The sequence below is a fragment of the Andrena cerasifolii genome, chromosome 16, assembly GCF_050908995.1.
Source record: "Andrena cerasifolii isolate SP2316 chromosome 16, iyAndCera1_principal, whole genome shotgun sequence".
In the NCBI taxonomy this organism is placed as follows: Eukaryota; Metazoa; Arthropoda; class Insecta; order Hymenoptera; family Andrenidae; genus Andrena; species Andrena cerasifolii.
The window spans coordinates 2,648,487-2,671,231 of record NC_135133.1 but is presented as its reverse complement, the minus strand read 5'-3'; the positions used below and the strand labels follow the sequence as shown (position 1 = coordinate 2,671,231).

The following is a 22,745-nucleotide window of genomic DNA, read 5'->3' as shown; positions in this document are numbered from 1 at the left end:
AACCATGGTATCTAGTTCTAGATGGAATTCGTGATGCATCATCGTGTTCCTCCTCGCTGTCGCTAGCATCTCTCTTTCTCTGGCTGGATTCATTTGGTATTCCAGGCGAAGTATGCCAGTGAAATAACAGTACCTGCCAGCGAGCAGGAGAGTCGTGAAACGGTCCACCTCTGGTGGGTCCTAGCTGCCAGCTAGGTCAGTGCCACCTTCGATTTACAACGAGAGGTGCCCAGCTGCGACGCTGACTTTTTTCACGAGCCTTTGCGCAGCGATAAAGCTGAGGTACCGGAGCGAGTGATGCACTTCTTGGCAGGTAGCTGGTTAATAGTTTGGGGGGTGCTTAACGGCGGTGTCACTCCAGTTTCCTAATTGCTGAGGGGCAGAAAAAGGGGGAATAATGACTGGGCGAAGTGGCCACGAGGAAGAAGCGTCGACGATGACGCAGGAACCAGTTGGGTCTTGGGGCAAACAACGTAAGGCTGAAATATTGTCGACGTCACGGGTGGGCAAGAAGGGGGAACAGGAAGGAGATGAACGACGGCATTGTTATGATTATTTTAATATTTTAATCGTGGTCCTCGTTGGGGCGTTCTCTTCAGGAATTCTTCTGAGAATCCTTGATGAAGGAAGGAGTCGAGTACGTTCTTAGAGGAAGCGTGGCATTCGTTGTCTACTGTATTATACTTGAAAATTGCGAACCTTATGCCGTTTGTCAGGTAATCAGAGGAAATCATGTTTTAATTTTTTTTAAAAAATTTACGGTCGAAATTCCAACTTCATTATTTAATCAGAGGAAATATAAGAAACGATGGATGTACTTCCGAATGGCCCCAGTGGCCGATTGACACGAGGTTTGAGGGGAGGGTGGGGAGGGGGTGTGTGGAACCTAAATCTAAAATTGTAGCTTCGGGTATTTATCAGTTTCCGAAGTATTAATAAAAATTATTGTAATTTTTTTACAAAGTATTTCTTTGAACTGTGGTCACGTAGCTTTAACGGGGATCCATCCGGCCCCCTCCCCCCCCAATTTATTCTACGGACAGTTGGACGCGTTCTCCTTACCTCCACGTGCCCCTTAAGTGCCTAAAAGGCACGCGTATTTAGCTGAAATTCGAAGCCAATTTTCACGAAAAGGAAGCGTGATATTAAAAAATTGTATTCTATATTTTCGTCTTATTTTGGCCAATAGAATTACCCCCGTGGAGTATTGACTATCAATAGAGTAATAGGTATCCACCCTGTATAATAGGATGGATCGCATCCGCAAGTTTCTGGTTGAAATTTCGAAACTCACGTCGATTCGCTACCATGCGTCACACGCACGCAAGCGGGCGCGCGCCCCCTGCACTGGTCTAGCCCCAACCAATACTAATAATCGGAAGAACAAGTTGAAAAGTGGAATGCGTTATGTCGGAATAAATTAACAAACATACTGTAGAGTTATTTATTTGAATATATATAACAAGAAATGTAATGAAATACACAAAAGGTCCCAATATCGCACATAAGGGAAGATCCCGAACTCGAAAATTCAAAAAATTCTGAAACTTTGTGAATATGTAAGGGATTTCCTCCTGATTACAACACAATTTTTGTTTGCTGCCCAAATTCACTCAAAGGGGGTGAAATTAACCCCTGAAAATTCGGCTATTTTCCGATTTTGTGTTATAACTCGCGAAATGTAAGAGATAGAAAAAAAGTTTCGAGACAAAAGTTACTTCTTTTAATTAGATCTAGCATTTCGTAAAAAAATTATTATACAGTTCACGAGTTATAACAGAAAATCGGAAAATAACCGGATTTTCGGGGGTCAATTACACCCCCTTAGAGTGAATTTGGGCAGCAAACAAAAATTGCGTTGTAATCAGAGGGAAATTCCCTAAATATTCACGAAGTTTCAGAATTTTTTGAATTTCCGGATTCGGGATGTTCCCTTGTCAGTCAAAATCGACCGACTCGTTCGACTCTCTCGACCGACTAGGCACGCCATGGACCCCTCGTCCTCGCTGCCTTTCCAGTCGCAACAATGTCTCGTCTTTTACCGATCAACGGCAGCATCGCCAACCGCACTATGGATGGGCGATGTTGAGAAAGTATCGATGTTGGCATCGATGTTGTCATCGATAGCTAAATATCGATAACTGATAATCATCGAACTGAAATCATTGATTTTCGACAACATCGACGATTTTACAACAAAGCGTAAAATGAACAAAACAGAACAATAAATTAACAACATTAATATTTAAAAAAAAAATTTTAAGAAACAAACTACTTAAACATATCAATTATGTACAGTAGCGGACAAAAAGTTACCACATTTTCGGTTTGTGTGTATTTTTGTTGTTTTTTGTTTTGGCATTAGCTTGAAGCTGTGGTGTTACGTGGTGCGTTCGTAAATTGGCTTAACAAAACCGAATATTATCTTCGGTAGTTCATTATCGATGTTTAGTCCCCTATAATCGATATTCCGTAAACATCGATCAGTTCATTAACATCGATATTTCGTAAACATCGATGTTTGGTCCCCCATAATCGATATTTCGTAAACATCGATGAACATCGCCCATCCCTAAACCGCACACCGTGTTCGAATCCAATCGAGACCGGGCAACATTAAAATTCCCTCTCAATACTAAAAGTTTTTTTATTAATATCTCGAAAACTAATAAATTCCCGAAGCAACAATTTCAGATTTAGGGTCCACACACCCTCCCCACCCTTCCCCTGCAAACTTCATATCGATCGGCCACTGGGGCCATTCGGAAGTATAGCCGAAACGATAATGCATCCTGAATTACACACGACATTAAAGTTGAATGCTCTTTTCTGGACGTCCATTGAAATTTTAAGTAGGGTCTACGATGAACAGTGGCAAGGTACCATTCTTTATTCATACGAGCAGAAACGGAGCTTGAAGTGCATTAAACAATTCGACGAAGTATTTTGAAATAAAAGAAGTATTTTCACGTCTACAGCACATGTGGAGGTACCATTCACGCTGTGCTAACAAAGTAGTGCAACAAGACGATATTTCATAAAAGAAAAACCTCCCCCTTTGACGAAGTGCAAGAATGTTGCATCGCAACAGCGTTATTGATGCGCGCAGCGTGCACTTTTATCTCCCAACGCGGAACTTGTCCGCGACATCCGTTGGAACAATATCCCCCGTTTACATTGTGACAAAGATGAAAAATCAGCCCGGGGATTATAGTCATTACTCTCGCGCAATGCCGGGGCTGATAGCGATTTATCTGGGACGCTTATTCCCGTGGCCTCCTGGCATCGACAAAAGGACGAGAATCACAGCCTCCCTTCTGTATTCTCCTTTGGTGCCTTCTATACAGGGGAATCCCGCGTCGCGGGACCTTTATAAATTATCATCGGGAACACGGTCATCGTTGCCGGGCACCGCGTGTCGATGGTGTCCTTAAATCATAGCCAAGCCCTCGCGTGTCCGCCATTATCGATTCATAACTTGTCGTCCTTAAGGGGGTACACCCGTTTGAACCCTCGGAAAATATGTACATTTTGTGGATTTTCTTACAAGTCGACGGCTCGATGAAGATTTTCCGTTTTTTTACTATCTTTACACAGTATTATGAACTACTTAAAAAAAAAAGTTTCAGTTAAAAAACTATTGTTTTTCTCGACTTTAGACGGCTAATAATGAGAATAATAAAATGTGTTTACCGCGAATAGCGTGAGCGTCCTATATTTATTACTTTATTAGATAGTGGAGAGGGAACATTGGTTTTCATTTATTAAAACACCGTAACCCTGGTTGCGATTACCCCGCGTTCCTGTTTACCCCACTCTCCCCTACATATTCACAAAGTGTCAGAATTTTTTGAGTTTCCGGGATGGTCCTTGTAAGAATTCTGACTTATACTCGCTTGCCCGCCCACCAGGCAAATATTACATGCTACTTCAATAAGCTGCCACATCGTGACACCTTGAGGTCGATCGTACCTCTCTTCAAGGTCGGTGACATTGTCGCCCGTGAATCAGATATCGACGCGCCTCCAGATGGACGCAGATTGCAGTCTCGCGAGGATCAAGGATAACATCCACGCAGAGGATGCCGCGATTTTGCACGCCCGTTGCTCGAGACACGCGTTGCTTAGAAGTTATACGATCGCCTCGCGAGATGAATATGAAACGATCAATGTAGACAAAGGGGAAAAGGACGATGTTCCTTTGACCCCTTCGCAACCCCAGTGGGCGTTGTATAACTTTGTAACGGTGCTAGATAGAACGAAACTTAAAATATAAGAATTTTCAGTTTTAATATACTCTATCACACTGCAAAAAAAAAAATTATACTAAGAAAATGAGAAAACCTGATAACTTTAATGCGACTTTAGAATAACTTGGGAGTGAATTTCCACAGAAAAAAATGCTCCTTGCGTGTTCCAATGTGCTCTACATTTACGCGAAGTTTTATTGAAATCAGAAATTTGGTGCTGCGAGAGTTTCCTTGTAAGAAACACTCGCAAAGTTTGTTAATATGCAACGAGTGCTGAATAGTGGGTGACCGTAGTCGCCCTCAGTGGGGAAAGGGTTAAGGATACGTATTGGAATTAGCAACAGTGGCAGAAGGAGGCGCAGCGAGCTGAGGAACAATGGCGAGTGTGTTCACCGCGAGGGTCAACGGACATCGCAAGGTAAAGTACGCATGTCTTTGACCGGAATGACACGTAGAAATAGCATGCCTCATCTTGATGAGAGGAAAAGCCTTAATTGCATCGCAGATTTTAATTGCGCGCTGCCGAGCTGCAGGCAGGCCTGTGATTTTAACGGAGCACCGTGGAAATAAGCAGCCGAACGGGGCGTAATGCGTGCGGCCAAATTGACGGGGAGAGAAGAGGAGGCTCGTTTCGTGGTAACAACTGTTTCTCAGGTTGTTGCCGAGGGTGTCGTTCGTTAATTCCCGCCCGGTTCGTGCCGAGTTAATGTCTCCGTTAAGAGAGCTGCGTGTGCTTACGGGATTCGGGATCTTTATCGCGCTTTCCGTGACTTACGGAGAATAAGCGCGCTGTTATTTCGACGTTTATCGGTGCGGGGTGATCGACCAACGGTACTGCAATGGGGGTGGAACATCTTGTGCTGCGTGATATTCGGAATGTTATGGAAATTAAGTGATCTGCAGGGCCGTTGGAAGAACTTGGGCGAATGGGAAATCGAGTAGCTAATTTTAAATGACGTTAGAGAAATGCGATATTGTAATATTGTTTCACTTCTCGAAGGGACTAACAATTTTATCTTCTATTTTATATTTATCTACAGGCTAGGTAAGTACCGCGGACAGCGCTGCCTCGCGGTGACTTTTTTGAAAAGTGGGATGATTAATCGAATGTGGTTGAATATAGTAGGGAAAGAAATGAGGGTGAAATTAGCGGAAGTTTTAAATGTTTGAAATTAGTTAAAGGACAAACTCTGTACCAAATTCACTGGAAGGCCAGGCAACGCGCATAACCTGCGTAACATTCAAACATGAATTCTGCAGAACGCATTGCGTTATTTGCGATTTTGTTATTTACATTATTTTTTGTACTAATCGCCCCGGGTGTTTCTCTTAAAACGTGGCCAATTATATGATGATTCTTATTTTCATCAATTTCCTCTCGAACTTCACTTACATGAAAACTTTGTAATAATTTTAGGCCTTTTGTTCAACTTTTTTGTCGAAATACACTGGTATTTACTGCTTGAAATCCAGCTTTTATTATTAAGAAAATTATTTTACTGTATTTTAATGTTATTGTAACCACGTATAACCCGTTAAACAATAAATTACAAAACGCATATTTCACGTTTGAATCTTAAACAGTTGCCGCTCGTATACTCCCAAAATTGAAAAAAAATCCGAGAGACGGCGCGAGCGCCCCGCGCCGGAGATACTTACTTAGCCTATACTATTATATAAAGAGAGAGAGCCGATTTTTATGTTCGCGCAAAACTCAAGACCTATTGAACCGATCTTCTTCAAATTTCAACACGTTACTTCTGCATACTCTAGGATGGACATAGGCTATGTAGCATATCTCAGAAACGTGTTATTAACACGTAATTTATGTGTAAACATTTCATGTGTACGGCTGTTTTGCAGACCACGTGACCTGTGTATACGGCAGTCTACTTCGAGCGCGCATGCGCATATTCGGCCCGCAGCAGTACCATGATATCACCACTAGATGGCAAAGCTTTTCGGGCGCTTTCTCGCTAGAGAAGCGGATTACCGCGGACATATATGTTAGAATGATCGTATGGTTAAAAATTGCTGTTGCAGATTTATGTGTACCCCGTGTGGATGTTACTATGCCCCGGGTGCGATCAAATTTGTCAAGATCATCCGCTCCGGCTCCGACGTATGCAATATTAGATTAGATTTGCTACTCAGCTTCGCCTAGTGTTACCAATCCTACGAATTTTTCCGTAGATCTACGGATTGTTAACTGAAATCTACGGATTTTTTACCTTAAACTATTTAATACTATTAATATGTATAATTTTAAAACTAAGGTAATTCGAAGTTGATAAAACAAAAGATTTACTGTACAATAGGAATTAGCAAAATTGATTTCAGAATTCTTGCTAATGAACTTTTTTAATTCCTTTTCTTGAATTTACGTCGAGACGAAAGGCTTTGGCCTATACTCACGCTACTATATTCACGCAAAAAATAGAAAATTTTATGATGCATTGGGACAATTGCATACATAAGCATATTTAGCAATCGAAATAAGTAAAATTTCGTAAATAATTTAAAGTCAGTAAATAATTTCTTCTCTCTCCTGAAAACTTTGATTTTTCTCACTTACAGTGTTTTCTACAAGGATTCTATATTTGTTTAGAATACTTACTACACCTTGAATATTTCATTAATATTATAAGAACAAACTAGGTATTTGAAGTACTCTACTTTTTAAAATTTTGAATGATATGGAAGTGGGGTACTTCAAGTACCTACTTCTTTATTATAATAACATAACTGAACAACACACACAACACGAACACCGTTTCCTCCAGCTTCATACCCGCAAATAGAATCAGAAACACATTCAATACCTAAAAATCCGTGGACCTCGATTTTATATACAAAATTTGTCTTCGAGCTTCTCCAGAAAATCCTGAGAACTTTTCACCCATCCTAGTATGTATCTACTGTATTAAACTTGAATAGGATCGAGCATATTGCTGCCTGTCGGAACAAAAGGATCAGCCATAAAATACCATAAGCGAGAGATATACATATATCTTTTGCTCCCGAGGGGTACAGCCGTTTACGTCCCCCTAACCATGGACGTATTTTTGTTCCAGGGTCCCATGGAGTACTGCGGTGAAGACGCAGGATAGAGCACGGGGCCCAAGTGGCAAGGAGAGGCAGGTCGAGACAGTCGGCGGGATAAAGAGGGAGACAGAAGAAAGCCGAGGAATGGCGGCGGATCATCATCTTCACGCGATGCCGAGCGAGGCGAACTTATGTAACGCTTTCATGCAAGACAAGGCCAAGGTTGACATGCAGAGGCCCGGTATGTGTGGTCCCTTCGTTTCATATTGTTTTATGCCGCATGTCAGGCGACGCATTTAATTATATACGTCTATCGAAAGAAGCACCGTGGGTCCTGTTCCATGGACCACCGAGTTGGCGGAATTCAGAGCCGGGAAGACAGCTTGGTGCGCGAGCTCTGGACAGGGATCGATGCTCGATTGTATAATTCCACTGAGTGCTCGGCGAATGTTTCAATTAATGGTGATCAATCGGTCGACTGGTATTTCAGATGTGCTCATGTAGCTTTTATCTTATTCTATGCTTTTTGAAGTATAACAATGTTGTTTCTGTTAATTGAATACAGACACTCACAGAAATGTCCGCCCATTTCCATTCGTATAACATATTTTACTTATTTAAGCAATGTTAAATTCAGATTTACACGCTATAATTTTCATTGGTATAAATCAGGGCTGTTACGAATATTCGAGTAATGAGATAATTCGAATATTTGAATACCAGTAGAATCAGAATTTGATATTCGAATATTATTCGACTTATGAGGAGGATTCAAATGCTCGAATATTATTCGAATAATTAGGAGTATTCGAATACTCGAATATTATTCGAATGATTACGAGTATTAGAACATTCGGAGTGATCAAATTTCGGATTCTACCGAATAGGAATCTAAACATGAAATAATTTTTCACACTTGATCGTGAAATTCTTTGCATATTGGCCTTCACAATTATTTAGTTTTCAAGTGTTTAGATTCGTATTCGGTACAATCCGAAATTCGAACACTTTGAATTATCCGAATAATCAAAATTCCTCGAATATTTGAATACTCCGAAATATTTGAATATTCGAATTATACGAAGATTCAAGATTATTCGAATACTCGAATTATTCGAATATTTGAATTATTCGAATACTCGAATTATTCGAATATTTGAATTATTCGCATACTCAGAATTATTCGAGTACTCAGAATTGTTCGAATACTCAGAATTATTCGAATACTCAGAATTATTCGAATACTCAGAATTATTCGAATACTCAGAATTATTCGAATACTTAGAATTATTCGAATACTCAGAATTATTCGAGTACTCAGAATTGTTCGAATACTCAGAATTATTCGAATATTCCGTACTATTCGAATATATTATTTACAGCTCTAGTATAAATCTTGACCTTAATCTTAATATATAAAGCAGAAAGTGTTTGTGTATTTCTTTGTCGCCTAAAAACTGTCGAACGGTAAACTCTGCGGCCACGAAATGTGTTTCCGCTCATTATGCCTGGCTAATCCAGATGAATGTGACACTTCTCCTCTCAAAATAAAAAAAAAATATATATTTTTCATGAAATCAGAATCTAAATTACGGGCGAAGCCGAGTAATAAAGCTAGTTAATATATATAAGTACCTATAGAGAAATATACATAAATAAATGCTCAAAGAAATTTTGCTAGGAGAATGGAACACGATAAGCCCGAATTTCACAGAAAATTACTTGAATCTATGCACAGGTAGATAACAGATGAAAGCAGGGATTGTAATTTACGTTCGTATAAATTAAGTCTTGAGTGTGGTGAACAGTTTTTTGCACGATCTGTGCTACTTCCACGGACAATACTTTTGTTAAAGAAACTGTGTACAATTTTTCAATTGAGCGCACCCAAAACAAAAGTATACTAATCAAGATTTATATTAATGTGAATTAGAATTGCGAATTCTTAATTCAATCTTGATTTATTATGTTACATATATGCTGGACGGATACTTTCGTGAGTAACTGTACGTATATACCTGAAATATGAATCTTGAGCCACAGAACACATCATTCTGAGGTCTCCTAGCATGAAACACTTTTGTGCCTCTCATAATTGGTATTTAGGATGCATTTATGTAATTTCTATATTATTCTGTAGTTGCAAAACTATTGCTACTTCTGTCAAGTGATCATTAAATTAACAAGGGTGAGCCACAGAGGTGTCTGGAGCGAAAGAGTCCAAAGTATACATATACTGGTTGTTCTGTGGCGCGCAATTACTATTTCGAATGTATTCACTTAACACAATCAGCGCTGATGTAAAAAAGCTACACAGACTATACCTGAAATACTAGTCGTGGACCCGAAAAGGGCCTCATGCAAGAGGGTGCCTGTTATCAAGATTATTCCTCCCATTATCGTCTTCGACTCACGAAATCGGAAAGCAGAGTGCGTTGACGTTATAGTGGAAACTGTGCACGACCTTCTAGGTATGATAATAAGTTTTTCGTCTATAATATTCCCTCGATGATGCTGCTGGAAAATTAACTCATAGTTTCCTTTTCATCCAACCAACACAGCCTCTTCCGCGAACAATTCCAAGCACCACTCGTGAGTCACAAGAATGTTTAAAAAGTCCTCCATCGACATCCTGAAGTAGTACATAATTTCCAGTGCGGCATTATGCTGTGAACTCACTTTGCTTTCAGATTTCGCAGATGAAAACCGTTACTGTTACATGAGCATTGTTCTTTGTTCCTTGAACTTATCTACAGCTTGGCCGGCGATTGACACTGAAAGCATTCCCACTCGTTAAGGGTGTTATCGGGGTTAAATCGCGGCTTATCCTTCCAGAAGTTTTTCCTCTGTTTTCTCACTTTCGTTGCCCCCCTTCGTTGGGAGCGCCATTGTTCGGTTTCGTTCCCTAATAACGGGAAACATTAGTGGGAGTCGAGGAAACTTTTAACGACTGCTGCTGGAACGGTGAGCGAGAGACAACCCGTTCCCGTTATTCGTCACTCTCGTTGTCAACGAGCAGGCCAATCTTATCGAGTCAAAATATTGACCGTGCTTGAAAAATTTTCATTTCTAAAAATTCCATTTCATTCCCTATTTATCACTCGCAGAACTGCACCCGTAGAAAGATCTCTGGTGTATTTAGAGCGGCGATTAGAAGAAAGTTTGAAACTTATATCTCAACATGTCTCCATAATTATTATTATTTATTAAGGGGACAGAGCCCCGCCTATACAAAAGTTTTAGGTAGCATGAAATCATTATAATTGCTCGTATTTGCGTTCAGCTTCAATGCTGGAATAATATTAAAGAAAAAGGAAATAAGAAAATGAAAATACCGGGAAAATGTTCAAGTATTATTTTATATACTATCAACCCTCCAATTTGTGTGATAAGATTTTAGGATTTAATTCTTCCAAAGGAAACTATTTTATTCTTTTGTTATTTTATACATAGCCACTGTTGCGAGAGACAGTATTACAGTTTCCAAGAATCACTGAATTGTTCAGGAATTTGTGCGACAGCCAAAGTGTTAGACAATTCCACGAAAATCACGAATTTACACGCACGCGTTGTTCACACGATTCTCACAATATTTACCCACTAATTATACTTATATAATTTTGAGTATAAAAGAGAAGAATTATTTTTTACCTTTCGTATCAGGGTTCATTAAATAATTTATACTAATTGCACTGATCTCGAAATTAAAGGGGCTAATTGTAAATTATTTTTAATGTCGATAATAATAATTATAAATTTACAATTAGAGGTGAAATGTTATTCGTTTTTATTGATATCTAGTTTTTTTTAAAAGAACTTAATTCATATATTTAATTTATTAATAAAATTATTTTTTATTTCTGTTAAATATATAAAAATTATGGGACGAGCTGTAGATTTGTTATTATTTGTTGGGTTGGTTAAATGACAAGGTACATAAAAACAAGCACAGTGACATAACAACACACCGCGATTGCGTAAAAGGCGAAATAATTCAACGTCTTCGTGCGATTAAATTTATAATCAATGCAGTCGTTTCAACGACGAAGTAATAACCGTGCAGCAAAATCTTCGTTCCAAGGATCGCAATACCGTTCGTATCCATCTCCACCATTACACCGCTTTTAAATTCATTATAATGCATTGATGCAGCCTGTTCACGCTTACATAATGCCAATTACTGCACCCGAGCAAATTTATCCCCAGCGAGTGTCCACAAACGCTTAATCACCCTAAACGCAATCTACTTATCCTTCAGCCTCCCGAACTGTCTTCCCCTAATCATCGAGCATCGAAAGTGGCGGGCTAGACGAGACCGAGCCCTCCATTATTCATGACGTTTCACTGGTGCCGTGCATGCCGGCCGTAAAGGCGGGTTTCCCTTCGACATATACAGGCACGTTCCTCGTCCGTAAGCTTAATGCGTTCGCCTGGCGAGAGCACGTCAAAACGATTTCCGCCACAGATCATAACGGAGCCGGCGCGTAAGCATCCGAATATCCGGCTGCGGTGGCTAACGAGCGCGATAAACGTTAGGCCGTTGCCCATTTACACGGGAACTTCGAACTTTCGGTTTCCTCCACTCACCTGATAGGGGTAGGCGCCTGGCCTGTAGTAGCTGCCAGTGTTCAGCGCCGGATAACTTTTGGTGCTGCCGCACATAGAAGCCATCTTTTATCGATCCTTCCTTCCCTCCGAGCGGCAGTTCCTCTTTCCTCGCTCTATCTCACGGGGGAGCTCCGAAGACAATGGTGGGGCTGGTCGATGTCACCGCGTCTCAAACAACTGGAAACCCGTTCATTGTTGGCGCTTCACGGTCCCCTCGCTTCTCTCCGGGAGTCCTCGCTCGACGCTCGCGCTGGCCGATCGCCGGGAAAACCGAGCGGGTAGCTTCTCCGCACTCGAAACGAGATCGCTACTCCGCCATTTGAATGCCGGATTGGCGCGTGCACGCGCATCGGCCGCTCGATATCTTCGTGTCCCCGCGACGCGATTCAAGGCCACCGATCTTCCTCGCCGCCCAGAAACGGTCCCGTTAAGCACAGTTGCCGATATATTCATACGCGGCGAGCGTTCCTTTTTTCATACCTCTTAGTGGCGCGACCCGTAAAAAACCAGTTCATTTTTCGAAACCAGTTTTAAATGGTCCCGAAGACTTGTCGATCTCGTTCCTCCCCATCGAGGACGGCACCGGGCAGCTCGCTTTCCACGAGACCACTGCTTTCGGCGATGCTCCTCTTCCTTATCGCGCCCGGTCAACGTCCTCGCCGGAGTCCTTCGATAACGCACACCAATTTCATCATTCCGCCCCGCCGAGAGGCCTGCCGTTCCCACGGCCAGGGACGAAAGTTCCGCGCGGGTCGAGGAAAGCGGAAACGTCGCCGACCGTTTTTGTTCCCCGATTAGCAGCCGGCTACGCGCGCGACAAATATTCGCGGGTGATGCCGGGCTGGTCGAGAGGCTTTTCTGCCGTTCCGCTGGAAGGATGCGAGCTGCGGGACGCCGAGGAGCGAGGCGATGGCAGAAAGCACGCGGCACCACGTCCTTCCACGGGGACGGTTGACCACCGACTGACAGCAGGAGATGTTCACGCACCGCCGTTCTTCATCTTCATCCGCCCCGCCGTGGAAATCGGCGCTCTTTGCCGCTCGCTCGGTTTCTTCGTCGACCAGGCAGCTTTGTCGGCCTGCTTTGCTTCACGCCACTTCGCTTTTTGACCGCGGCTTCCCCGTGGGAACCGGCGGACACGGAACTTTTCTTCCCTTAATTTTCACCGCCGTCTCGTCCCTTTGCTTCTCTGCCGCTTCCTTTCCCCACTTCCCTCCGCTCCACGTTCATCCTCCAAGTTCATCCACTTTCAACTGTCCCCTGCCTCGGGGAGACTTTGTTGCAACCCGCCGATCCTCATGGTCGGCCAAGCAATTTGTTCCGACCTCTTTGCGGACGCTCCGATGTGAACCGAGTGATTGTCGCTGAAAAAAGTCGATCCTGGGGAATATCGGAGCGCTCCGGTTGTACGGGGCTCGGCGCGGCCGGATAATAATGTGTTTGGGCTTGCTAATATCGATACGAAGGCGGAGAGTAATATTATCTTCATATTAAATTAGGAAAATTCTGTGTGCTTGAGCCTTGGGCGAGGGAACTCGGACCCAACATCTGCAAGTCCTCTGCGTACTTAAAAAAATGCAAAAACGACATTTTTTTAGAAAATAACGACACTTCAAGTTTGAAATCACTTTCCGCCTATATTTTCGTCCTTTCAACGGCTTTGAAAATTATAAATTTTCAATTTGTTGTATTTTTTCTGGTATCCCCCCTAGCCAGAAGTATATTCTTCAAAGTAAAAAAAGTTTCAGTCGAATCGGATAATAACTTTTGGAGATACAGGTCCCGCCGTTTTGAGAACACTGTTTCGAGAAAAACGCGTTTAAAGTTTTTAATGCCTATATTTTAATTTTATAACTATATTTTAATGCCTATAACTTCGGGAATATTACGAATTTCAAACAAGTATTCCTAAAAGGTTGAACATTCGAAAACTGAAAAAAATCTACTTTTAGACCGGAACCTCCCCTTAATAAATCTTCCTACATGCCCAGCGCTTAACCACACTCGTAGGCTCGTGTAATAGCTGCCGCAGAGACTTGGACGCCCGGGAGCGAGGTGCAGGCCTGGTGATTCAAACGCGCGCACAGGCGCGATCCTGGGAGACTTCGATTCCGTTAAGCCTGCAGCGCGGAGTCAGACGCGAGCTGACGCTCACGGTATCTTTCTAATTACAATTCGCATTGTACTTTCTCGGCCACACAATTATGATTATCGTTTTCTATCGCGCGCGCATAGAATGCTCCGCGGCGTCCGCGGATTACACGGCGCGACGTAATAATGGCTCACGCTGACGGTTGATTAATAAAATGCAAAGAGTAACTGTACACGCCCGGTCTAACCGTCATTCAGCGATCTCGAAGTCCAGGATTACGTCCATTGTATCGGCGTGCGATCAAAGGAGTAGGTTACTGTGCCCTCTCTCGTCTCGTTGGAGATTCCAAAGCTGCCCTCCATTATTCGCGTTATCCTGCTGTTTACTAACTAATCCTATTCATTATTCCGCGCCGAACAAAACGGATCACCGTTCCGAGGTCCGTTGTTAATTTAACGGTGAAAAGAAATTTCTAACCGCCGCAATCTCTCACGATGGACGCGCGGAGTGCGTCCACGGACGCGTACCGGACCCTCCGCGTCCTAATTCCCGATCGTGGCTAGGACCTGCGGGTGATTAACGCGAATCGCGCTCGTCAGGTCGCAGAGAAACGATCGAGTAATATTTCGTAACGGGTTTGCGAAGAATTACGCGCTCCTCTTTCGCGGCAGCGAATGGCGCTTCTCGAGTAATGGGATTATATTAATGTTTCTGTTTAATCGGTGCGTGCACGCCATACATTTTTCATCGTCCACTTTTTTTTGCCCTGCGGTTATTTATACTGTCGTGATGTAATTTATACGATATCAGCTCGCGATTAGTTCCTGGCATTTCCTTGCGCCCTTCCTTCCTTTAAGGGGTTATGCCTAGTCAGGCGGTCGAAAAGAGGCAATATTTGTGAATTTTTTTTGAAGAAGCTAAAGCGTATATTTTTACAGAACTTTTTGCGTTTTAAAGAGCAACATTTAAAGAACATTTGGTAATTTTTTCGTGGAAAAATATTTACGTTTATAATAAAATAACAAGCGACATCCAAGAAGCATTTTTAAAAATTTGGTTTTGCGGTGAGTATTGCCATTCGGAACCAGATTATCGAAAATCAAAAAACAAAAAAGATTTCGTTAGTATATTAATGTATCCTCAGGTTCACGGAGAGAATTTTCCGAAATATTAAGTTAAAACAACATGGCAGCTATTTAAAGTTGAAATCCTGATTTTTCGCGTAATTTTTGCAGGACAAAATCAGGATTTCAACTTTAAATAGCCGCCATGTTGTTTTAACTTAATATTTCGGAAAATTCTCTCCGTCAACCTGAGGATACATTAATATACTAACGAATTCTTTTTGGTTTTTTGATTTTAGATAACCTGGTTCCGAATGGCAATGCTCACCGCTAAACCAAATTTTTAAAAATGCTTCTTGGATGTCGCTTGTTATTTTGTTATAAACGTAAATATTTTTCTACGAAAAAATTACCAAATGTTCTTTAAATGTTGCTCTTTTAAGCGCAAAAAGTTCTGTAAAAATATACGCTTCCGCTTCCTCAAAAAAAATTCACAAATATTCGCCTCTTTTCGACCGCCTGACTAGGCATAACCCCTTAATTAATCACGCGCTTTTCCGCGGCGAAGATACTTCAATGCCGCGCGCGCGTGCTTTTGGAGTATAGGAATTAATTAGATCAGTGCCGAGTGCAATCGTAATTTTGGCACGCGTGTAGTAACTTTAACAATTTGTGTACTTACTTTGCCGCCGTTGGGAGTGGCGCGATGAATCGTTGGGCGTAACAATAATTTATTGCAACGAATGTTCTAGCAAAGCGATATTTATGACGCCATTATACGGACTCGTTGCTAGCCGCATCCAGGTGAATGATTGCTTCAATTTGTTTCACTTGAATTTCAAAGTGATGAAACTCGATGCTTAGCAGCCTCGCTTAAAATTTATTGATATCGATCTTACAGTTACTTTTACGTCGAAAACGTACATAACCGAAGTTGTTGGAAATGAAATTTAGAAACTTTCTTGTTCTATACAAGTTTTCAGTGAAATCAATAGTAAAGGAAATATCGAGGCGTGAGAGCTGCCTTCTCTTTCATGGCCCATATTTTTCACTTGTTTATTTAGGTATAACGAGAAAATTGTAAAGAAAAAAAAATGAGAACGAAATTTTTTGTTTGATTAAAATTAAATTGATTAATTTTAAGATTGTTTGGTTTTGTTTCTCTTTATAGTTTTCTCGTTATAAATAAACAAGTGAAAAATATGGGGCGTGAAAGAGAGGGTGGCTCACTGCTCGATATCTTCGTTACTATTGATTTAAGCCAAAATTTGTATAGAACAAGAAAATTTCTAAATTTAATTTGTAACAAGTATAAATACACTTATTTTATAAACCCACTTGAATTTCACGCCCTAAACACAGAACAGACAATACTATGGACACATCGCAATAAAATTGTTGGTGTGGTAATCGAGGTGGTATACGAGGACTGTGAAAAAAGAAATTGGATTAGAATATAATTTCTAATATAGGTAGTAACCTGATAGCATTAATGATATGGCAATAAAAAAGTCATATATTTAAATATGTTAATGTTTATTTGTTTATTTCTTTAATTCTATTTTCTTTATTATTGTTATAATAACCTAATAGCATTAATGATATGGCAAGACAAAAGTCATATATTTAAATATGTTAATGTTCATTTGTTTATTCCTTTAATTTTATTTTCTTTATTATTCTTATCATTATCCCTTTCCGTTGAAAAAATGTCACGCATGTTTATCATTCAGAAATTGTTTGGGGCCTCAAAATATTCCTTGCATCGGGCCCCTTTATAGAGAAAGCCCTTTTCTACCCTTAAATAACATTTCTCGCGCAAAGTACCAATTCCCAATATATAAGAATAATATACTTTCATCCGGGAATAAAATTTTTCTCCGAAAATTCTCTGTCTGTCTCCAGGGCCAACATTGGTGGATAAACACGGCCAGCAGCGAAAGGAAAACAGACGGAAGCTTCGTTCCAGCGGTCGTAACCGGATTTTCAATATTGTTTTTCCACAGCCCGTTCGGGCCCAACGTGGCAAGGTGTCGGGGAAGGAGTGTGCAAGGTAAATATTAATCCCCGTGCTGGGGAGCTAAATAAAGCTCCCTTTGAAAATGCCAGCGAAGGAGGTTCATTCCATTCGCGACTTTCCCACAGGAAGGAACGCGACCGCGAACAGTGCGCGCGTGTCCTCCTTGGCGAGTGCCGGCTAGATCTAGAGCGCGCGGTTTACTCGCCGCGCCGATTAAGATCGTTATTGAGGCGATTGTGGGCCTCCCTTTTCATCCGGCCTGCATAAACCGTGTTCGCCGTGCGTCGATAAAATCTGAGCAACTCCCGGTGCTTGTGACTCAACGATCCTTCCTGCCAGCGATTGGAAGCGGGTATGTTTTTATTATAATTACGTCACGTCTTCGTTTATGCCTTGCGTGGCAGGTGACGCAGCCTTAATAGCCGTTTCGTGTGCGTGGAATAATTGCTGTTCCCCGAAGTGGTATTGTAGGAAGTGATTGGGACAGATGGACGGGGAGGAGGAGACATCTTCGAGGGCACTATCGGGGTTCTGTATTTCAAGTGTGTTTACTGAGGAACCTCTTTGGAATATCGTCTTCGTGGTTTTGTTGCGGCGAAGCAGGAAAAGTTTATTTTGTAGTATCAGTGTTGGAGATCCGTCTGGCTTTCGTCAACAAGCACGCTTTCCAACACTTCACACTGTCTTTCTTGAGATGCCAGCGGCAGTGGCCGCGATGGAAACACCGGTTCTCGTTCGATCACCGACGTTAAGCATCGTGGGGCGCGTATCGGGGAAAGATGGGTGACCGTTTTTTTCCTGGTGCGTTGCTTGCTGCTGGCAACCTTACGGGGGTAGGTTTCCCCGGTTGCGAATATAGACATATATAGACAGAGCGTAAGCTGAGGGGGTGTAAGATTCGCAGTAAGGGGAGAGCGATCAGGCAAAAATCGGGTAACGCAGTGGTTATGTATACCGAATGCTTCCGAAGCTATACCCCGACGTCGGGTCGACGTGCCTGTATCTGACTTCTGCCTCTTCCCCTCCAAGCCTACCGTTCCCCTCGCCTATAGTCCCAGCTTCTGCTCCGTCTATATATGTCTATGGTTGCGAACGTTTATAATTCGTGACCGTATTATGGCCTGCCCAATAGCAAAAATTCCTTACGGTGATATCCCCATCGAGTTAAGACGTGGTCTTTCAGACCTCACTCTGCTTTCCGTCCACCCTGTGACCTGTGCACGGTGGTCTCCTAGAAAGAGATTAAATGCTCAACTCTCCACCTTGCTTGGTTTCAATGTTGCTATAGAGGAAACTCTGAGGCGCAGCGCGTCAGTTGGACCTTGTATAAACAGACACTCTCTGTCTTTCTTGAGATAGCCATTAAAAAACGTGGGACTAACTTCGACCTTCGGTATCCTCACCCAAGGCGAACCGATATGGGGGTGCGAAACGTTGTTTCTGTTTTTCCGCAAGGGCTGCCTGCCTGTAGGACCCTGGTGGCAGTTGAATTTTTGCAGCAGTCAGTCACAGAGCGTTCAAGCAGTTAGAGCTCGTATTCACTGTAAACCTCCATGTATCGGAATTTAGAACATTTGCTTTTGATTAAACTTAGTGTTTAAGTTTTGAACGAGAGTCTAATTTCCTGGTACACAGCATCAGGGTATTCCGCGTTTCAGGGTTATTGAAACACTCGAGAGAGAGACTTTGGTAGAAGGAAAACAGGTAGGCGTTATTTCTCGGATATTCGTAGAAGTATTCCGTATTTTATTTTTCTTCCCTTTTACGTCCCTTTGGTACCTCGCAGTGCGCGATGGTTAGGTTGACGTAAAATTAAAGCCTCCATATTTATACGAATGGTTTCTACCGCGTCGACCCACGTGCAAGAATGTTTTTGTTCGCCGAGTGCTGTTTCTCACAGTGGGGCCTTGGTGCAGCGGCGTTTAACCTTCGATTTCTAACGTTGAATTATATAGCGGCGTGTGCAGCGTGCGCTTCGCGAGAATGGAAACGTAACGAAAATGTGGCGTGATAAGTGACTTACGCTTTCGGTGTTGAATGAAAATACTTGGGCGATCACGCGATGTCGTGATCCAATGTATTATGGACGTAGTGTGACGGAACGTCGTGCTGTGCAACCGAGAAGGTGTTGTATTCCGTAATTATGATGTTTCCATTTATTTTATATAATAAGATAAAAATACAATTTACGGAAACTTAAACGACATACAGGGTAGTGTGGGATTTTTATCTATTAAAACCCCACGGCCACTATGAAATTTTTAATAATTTCCATGTAAATATCTCTATTATTAAGGCCCATTGGCAGAAACGCTCAGACACCTATTTACTTATTTTCGACATAGACCTAGCTTGCCAAGGCTCATCAAAATCGGTGTCTACCACTTGGTGTCCTCCCCTTGTTAGAACCAAAGGGGTGCAAGTGGCATTATTGAAATTTTTCAATTAAGAACAGCAGTGGTCACTTAAATCTTTAAATATAATGTTGCCATTTACTACTATACGTCAATGTAATTTTCATAGAATTTTTACAACACATTTGAATTCCATACTCGATTTTCTCGATATCAGAAAAATGTTGCATCCCTTTGCTTCTGGGTGCCTGATATATTTTCTTTCATTTCGAATTAACCACCCATTCGTCGACAGGGGTCCGGTCCCACAGGGACCGGTTAAGGAGTTATACCTAGTCAGGCGGTCGAAAAGAGGCGAATATTTGTGATTTTTTTTTGAAGAAGCGGAAGCGTATAATTTTACAAAACTTTTTGCGTTATAAAGAGCAACATTTATAGAACATTTGGTAATTTTTTCGTAGAAAAATATGTACGTTTATAATAAAATAACAAGCGACATCCAAGAAGCATTTTTAAAAATTTGCTTTCGCGGGGAGCACTGCCATTCGTAACCAGATTATCTAAAATAAAAAAACAAAAAAGATTTCGTTAGTATATTAATGTATCCTCAGGTTGACGGAGAGAATTTTCCGAAATATTAAGTTAAAACAAAATGGCGGCTATTTAAATTTGAAATCCTGATTTTCTCGCGTAATTTTTGCAGGAAAAAATCAGGATTTCAACTTTAAATAGCCGCCATTTTGTTTTAACTTAATATTTCGGAAAATTCTCTCCGTCAACCTGAGGATACATTAATATACTAACGAAATCTTTTTTGTTTTTTGATTTTAGATAATCTGGTTCCGAATGAATATGCTCACCGCAAAACCAAATTTTCAAAAATGCTTCTTGGATGTCGCTTGTTATTTTATTATAAACTTAAATATTTTTCTACGAAAAAATTACCAAATGTTTTTTAAATGTTGCTCTTTTAAACGCAAAAAGTTCTGTACAAATACACGCTTCCGCTTCTTCAAAAAAAATTCACAAATATTCGCCTCTTTTCGACCGCCTGACTAGGTATAACCCCTTAAGCGGGAGCCCACCGTAATACAAACATTAACATACAATCAACACCAATCAGATCACTTCGATATAAACCCCTATTTCCCGTCTCTGATTTTAATTACACTCGAGTGCACGTTTCTCCTCGGAGCTTCCTTTCTTATCGAGAATTCCAACCCCATAGGGTTAACGGTATGGCCGAAGATCGGCTTCTTCCTCGAGGTGGTATCCGTCTGTGTCGGCCGTTAGCCGCGGAAAGGGGACGCGGTAGAAGGAAAGCATACGCGCACGGGCTCTCTGCTTGCTCCCCTAAAGTCGACGGCGCGAGCGCGTGTCGTCGTTAGGAATTAATTATTGCCCCGTCCTAAAAGGAACCCCGATAACGAGCGCAATACATCCAGCTCTCTAATTACTTCGTTGAATCGTTGCAGAGGAGAAACGATCATCGTGCCGCAGCCAGGGAGGACGGCGAAGAAGAACGGCGGCGTTGCAACGCTCCGCTGGACTCCGCCGAAGTCGGGCAAAAAGTATTTCCCTCTCGGCCCGTGGTATTTCATTGCCCGTATAATCATATCCGACATAACCGTCGTTATGCGGCCACCGGTACCGGGACGTGCACCAACCGGCCTGCTTCGGTGAGTGTCGGTTTCAGTTTCTTCCTTTTCCATCCCCCGTTTCCTCCCCCCCCCTCCCCCTCTCGCTCGAGTCTCGTTCTTGCCCGTTGAAGACGGGCGCTTTTCTTCTTCCCGTCTCGTCTGCGGTTTTCTACGCTCCTATTTGCATTCTACAGCCTTTTGCTCGTCGCGCTTGACGACTGCATCAATGGCGCGTGGTGCGGCGTTGGGGACCTAGGGCCTGGCGGCTTTCAGACGTCCAGGAGGGAGAAGTAGTCTTGCGTGTTTAGGCTTTTGTTTAATTTGTTGTAAGTTGGTGCAAATTCAACTGGGGTTGCATTAGACTACTACTTAAATGGATAGTATTAGGCAGAGTTGGGCATTGACAAAATAAAAAAATATTTAAGGGATCATTCTGGTAATCACGCCGCGAAATTCGGCAACATTCAGGCTTTTTTTTCTCAGCGAATACAATGAATAACAATGACAAAGTTTGTTTTAATTTATTAAGCTACTTGTAACGTATACGGAACAATTGTTTAAATACACTTTTAATTGTGTTTTTTCAATGTTATCTGTGTAATGGACACAAGGATAATTCAAAGTATCGTTTTTACGAATAATACTTATAAAGATATTTATTCAATTAAAGTAAGAATATTGGAGATTCAACTGTTTTAACTTATATCCGTGACTGACACTGGTGGCTTTTGGAATAGTAATGCTGTAGGATAAGGGACTGTGATGGGTTTTAAAGGTTTCTGAATGTAGGAGAGGGGATGACGGGACAGGGCAGAATTGAAGGATTTTGGATAGGTGACGCATTGGCTAAGATAACGATGGGTAGCAGGGATGACGCAGTATTTACATTTACGCAGCATTTGGGTAATTAGTGTGAATCATATTTGCAGAGAAAGTCGGAGAAAAACAATCAGAAAGGGTCAGTACATTACATCTGGAGTTCAAAATCGCGCCTTTGAAAAGACGGCGGGAGTGATTTCTGCTCACAGACTCATCTGAAACAAAAAAAAACCAAACTGATTCTTAATCGTTATGAGTACCGCTAACGCAGGTGCAAAAATTACCCGCGTAAGTCAAAATTTAATAAAATTGCGCGCATTCAAACTTCAAGTAAGAATGGAAAATTTCGAAACCTCAAGTTTGAATGCGCGCTATTTTGTTAAATTTTGACTTACGCGACTAATTCTGGCACCTGCGGTAGCGGTACTCATAATGATTAAGAATCAGTTTTTTTTTTGTTTCATATGAGTCTGTGAGCTTAAATCACTCCCGCCAGGGAGGTATTTCTTTCCAAAGCCGCGATTTTCAACTCCAGGTAACATTGACAAAACACAATTAAAAGTGTATTTAAAAAATTGTTCCGTACACATCACAAGTAGCTTAATAAATGAAAAAAAAGTTTGACATTGATACTCACTGTGTTCGCTGAGAAAAAAGCCTGAATCCTTTCTGGAAGACAGAAATTATCATGTGACGTCCAGTTTCTTATTTTTTACGTAGAGTGCGCACCTTTACGAAAAAAAAAGAAGCCCAACCTGTGACTATGAGACACTGTGACTAGTATCGCGTACGCTAAGCGATTCGAAGTCGTTTTTCTCTGCGCGCATCCGAAAGAACCAACAATGTTTGGGGAT

The 22,745-nt window shown here is 41.7% G+C and overlaps 2 protein-coding genes across 6 annotated transcripts in view; one reads left to right on the top strand and one right to left on the bottom strand.

The window, feature by feature from the left end:
* The window catches only part of LOC143377865 (uncharacterized), a 56,299-nt gene extending 43,597 nt beyond the window's left edge, over positions 1–12,702 (bottom strand). Inside the window, exon 1 of the mRNA XM_076829650.1 lies at positions 11,882–12,702. Coding sequence (XP_076685765.1) covers positions 11,882–11,965 — 84 coding nt within the window. The 5' untranslated portion in view covers positions 11,966–12,702. The remainder of the gene's footprint in view (positions 1–11,881) is intronic.
* The window catches only part of LOC143377894 (uncharacterized), a 93,497-nt gene that overhangs the window by 6,807 nt on the left and 63,945 nt on the right, over positions 1–22,745 (top strand). For 3 of the 5 annotated variants that reach the window (XM_076829707.1, XM_076829710.1, XM_076829708.1), the window contains 2 exons: positions 7,324–7,535; positions 12,701–13,011. In XM_076829707.1, coding sequence (XP_076685822.1) covers positions 7,439–7,535; positions 12,701–13,011 — 408 coding nt within the window. In that variant the 5' untranslated portion in view covers positions 7,324–7,438. Of the gene's footprint in view, positions 1–4,421; positions 4,668–7,323; positions 7,536–12,700; positions 13,012–16,963; positions 17,112–17,203; positions 17,431–20,907; positions 21,112–22,745 lie in introns of those variants that run through there. The other 2 variants (XM_076829711.1, XM_076829709.1) reach the window with 2 other exon arrangements.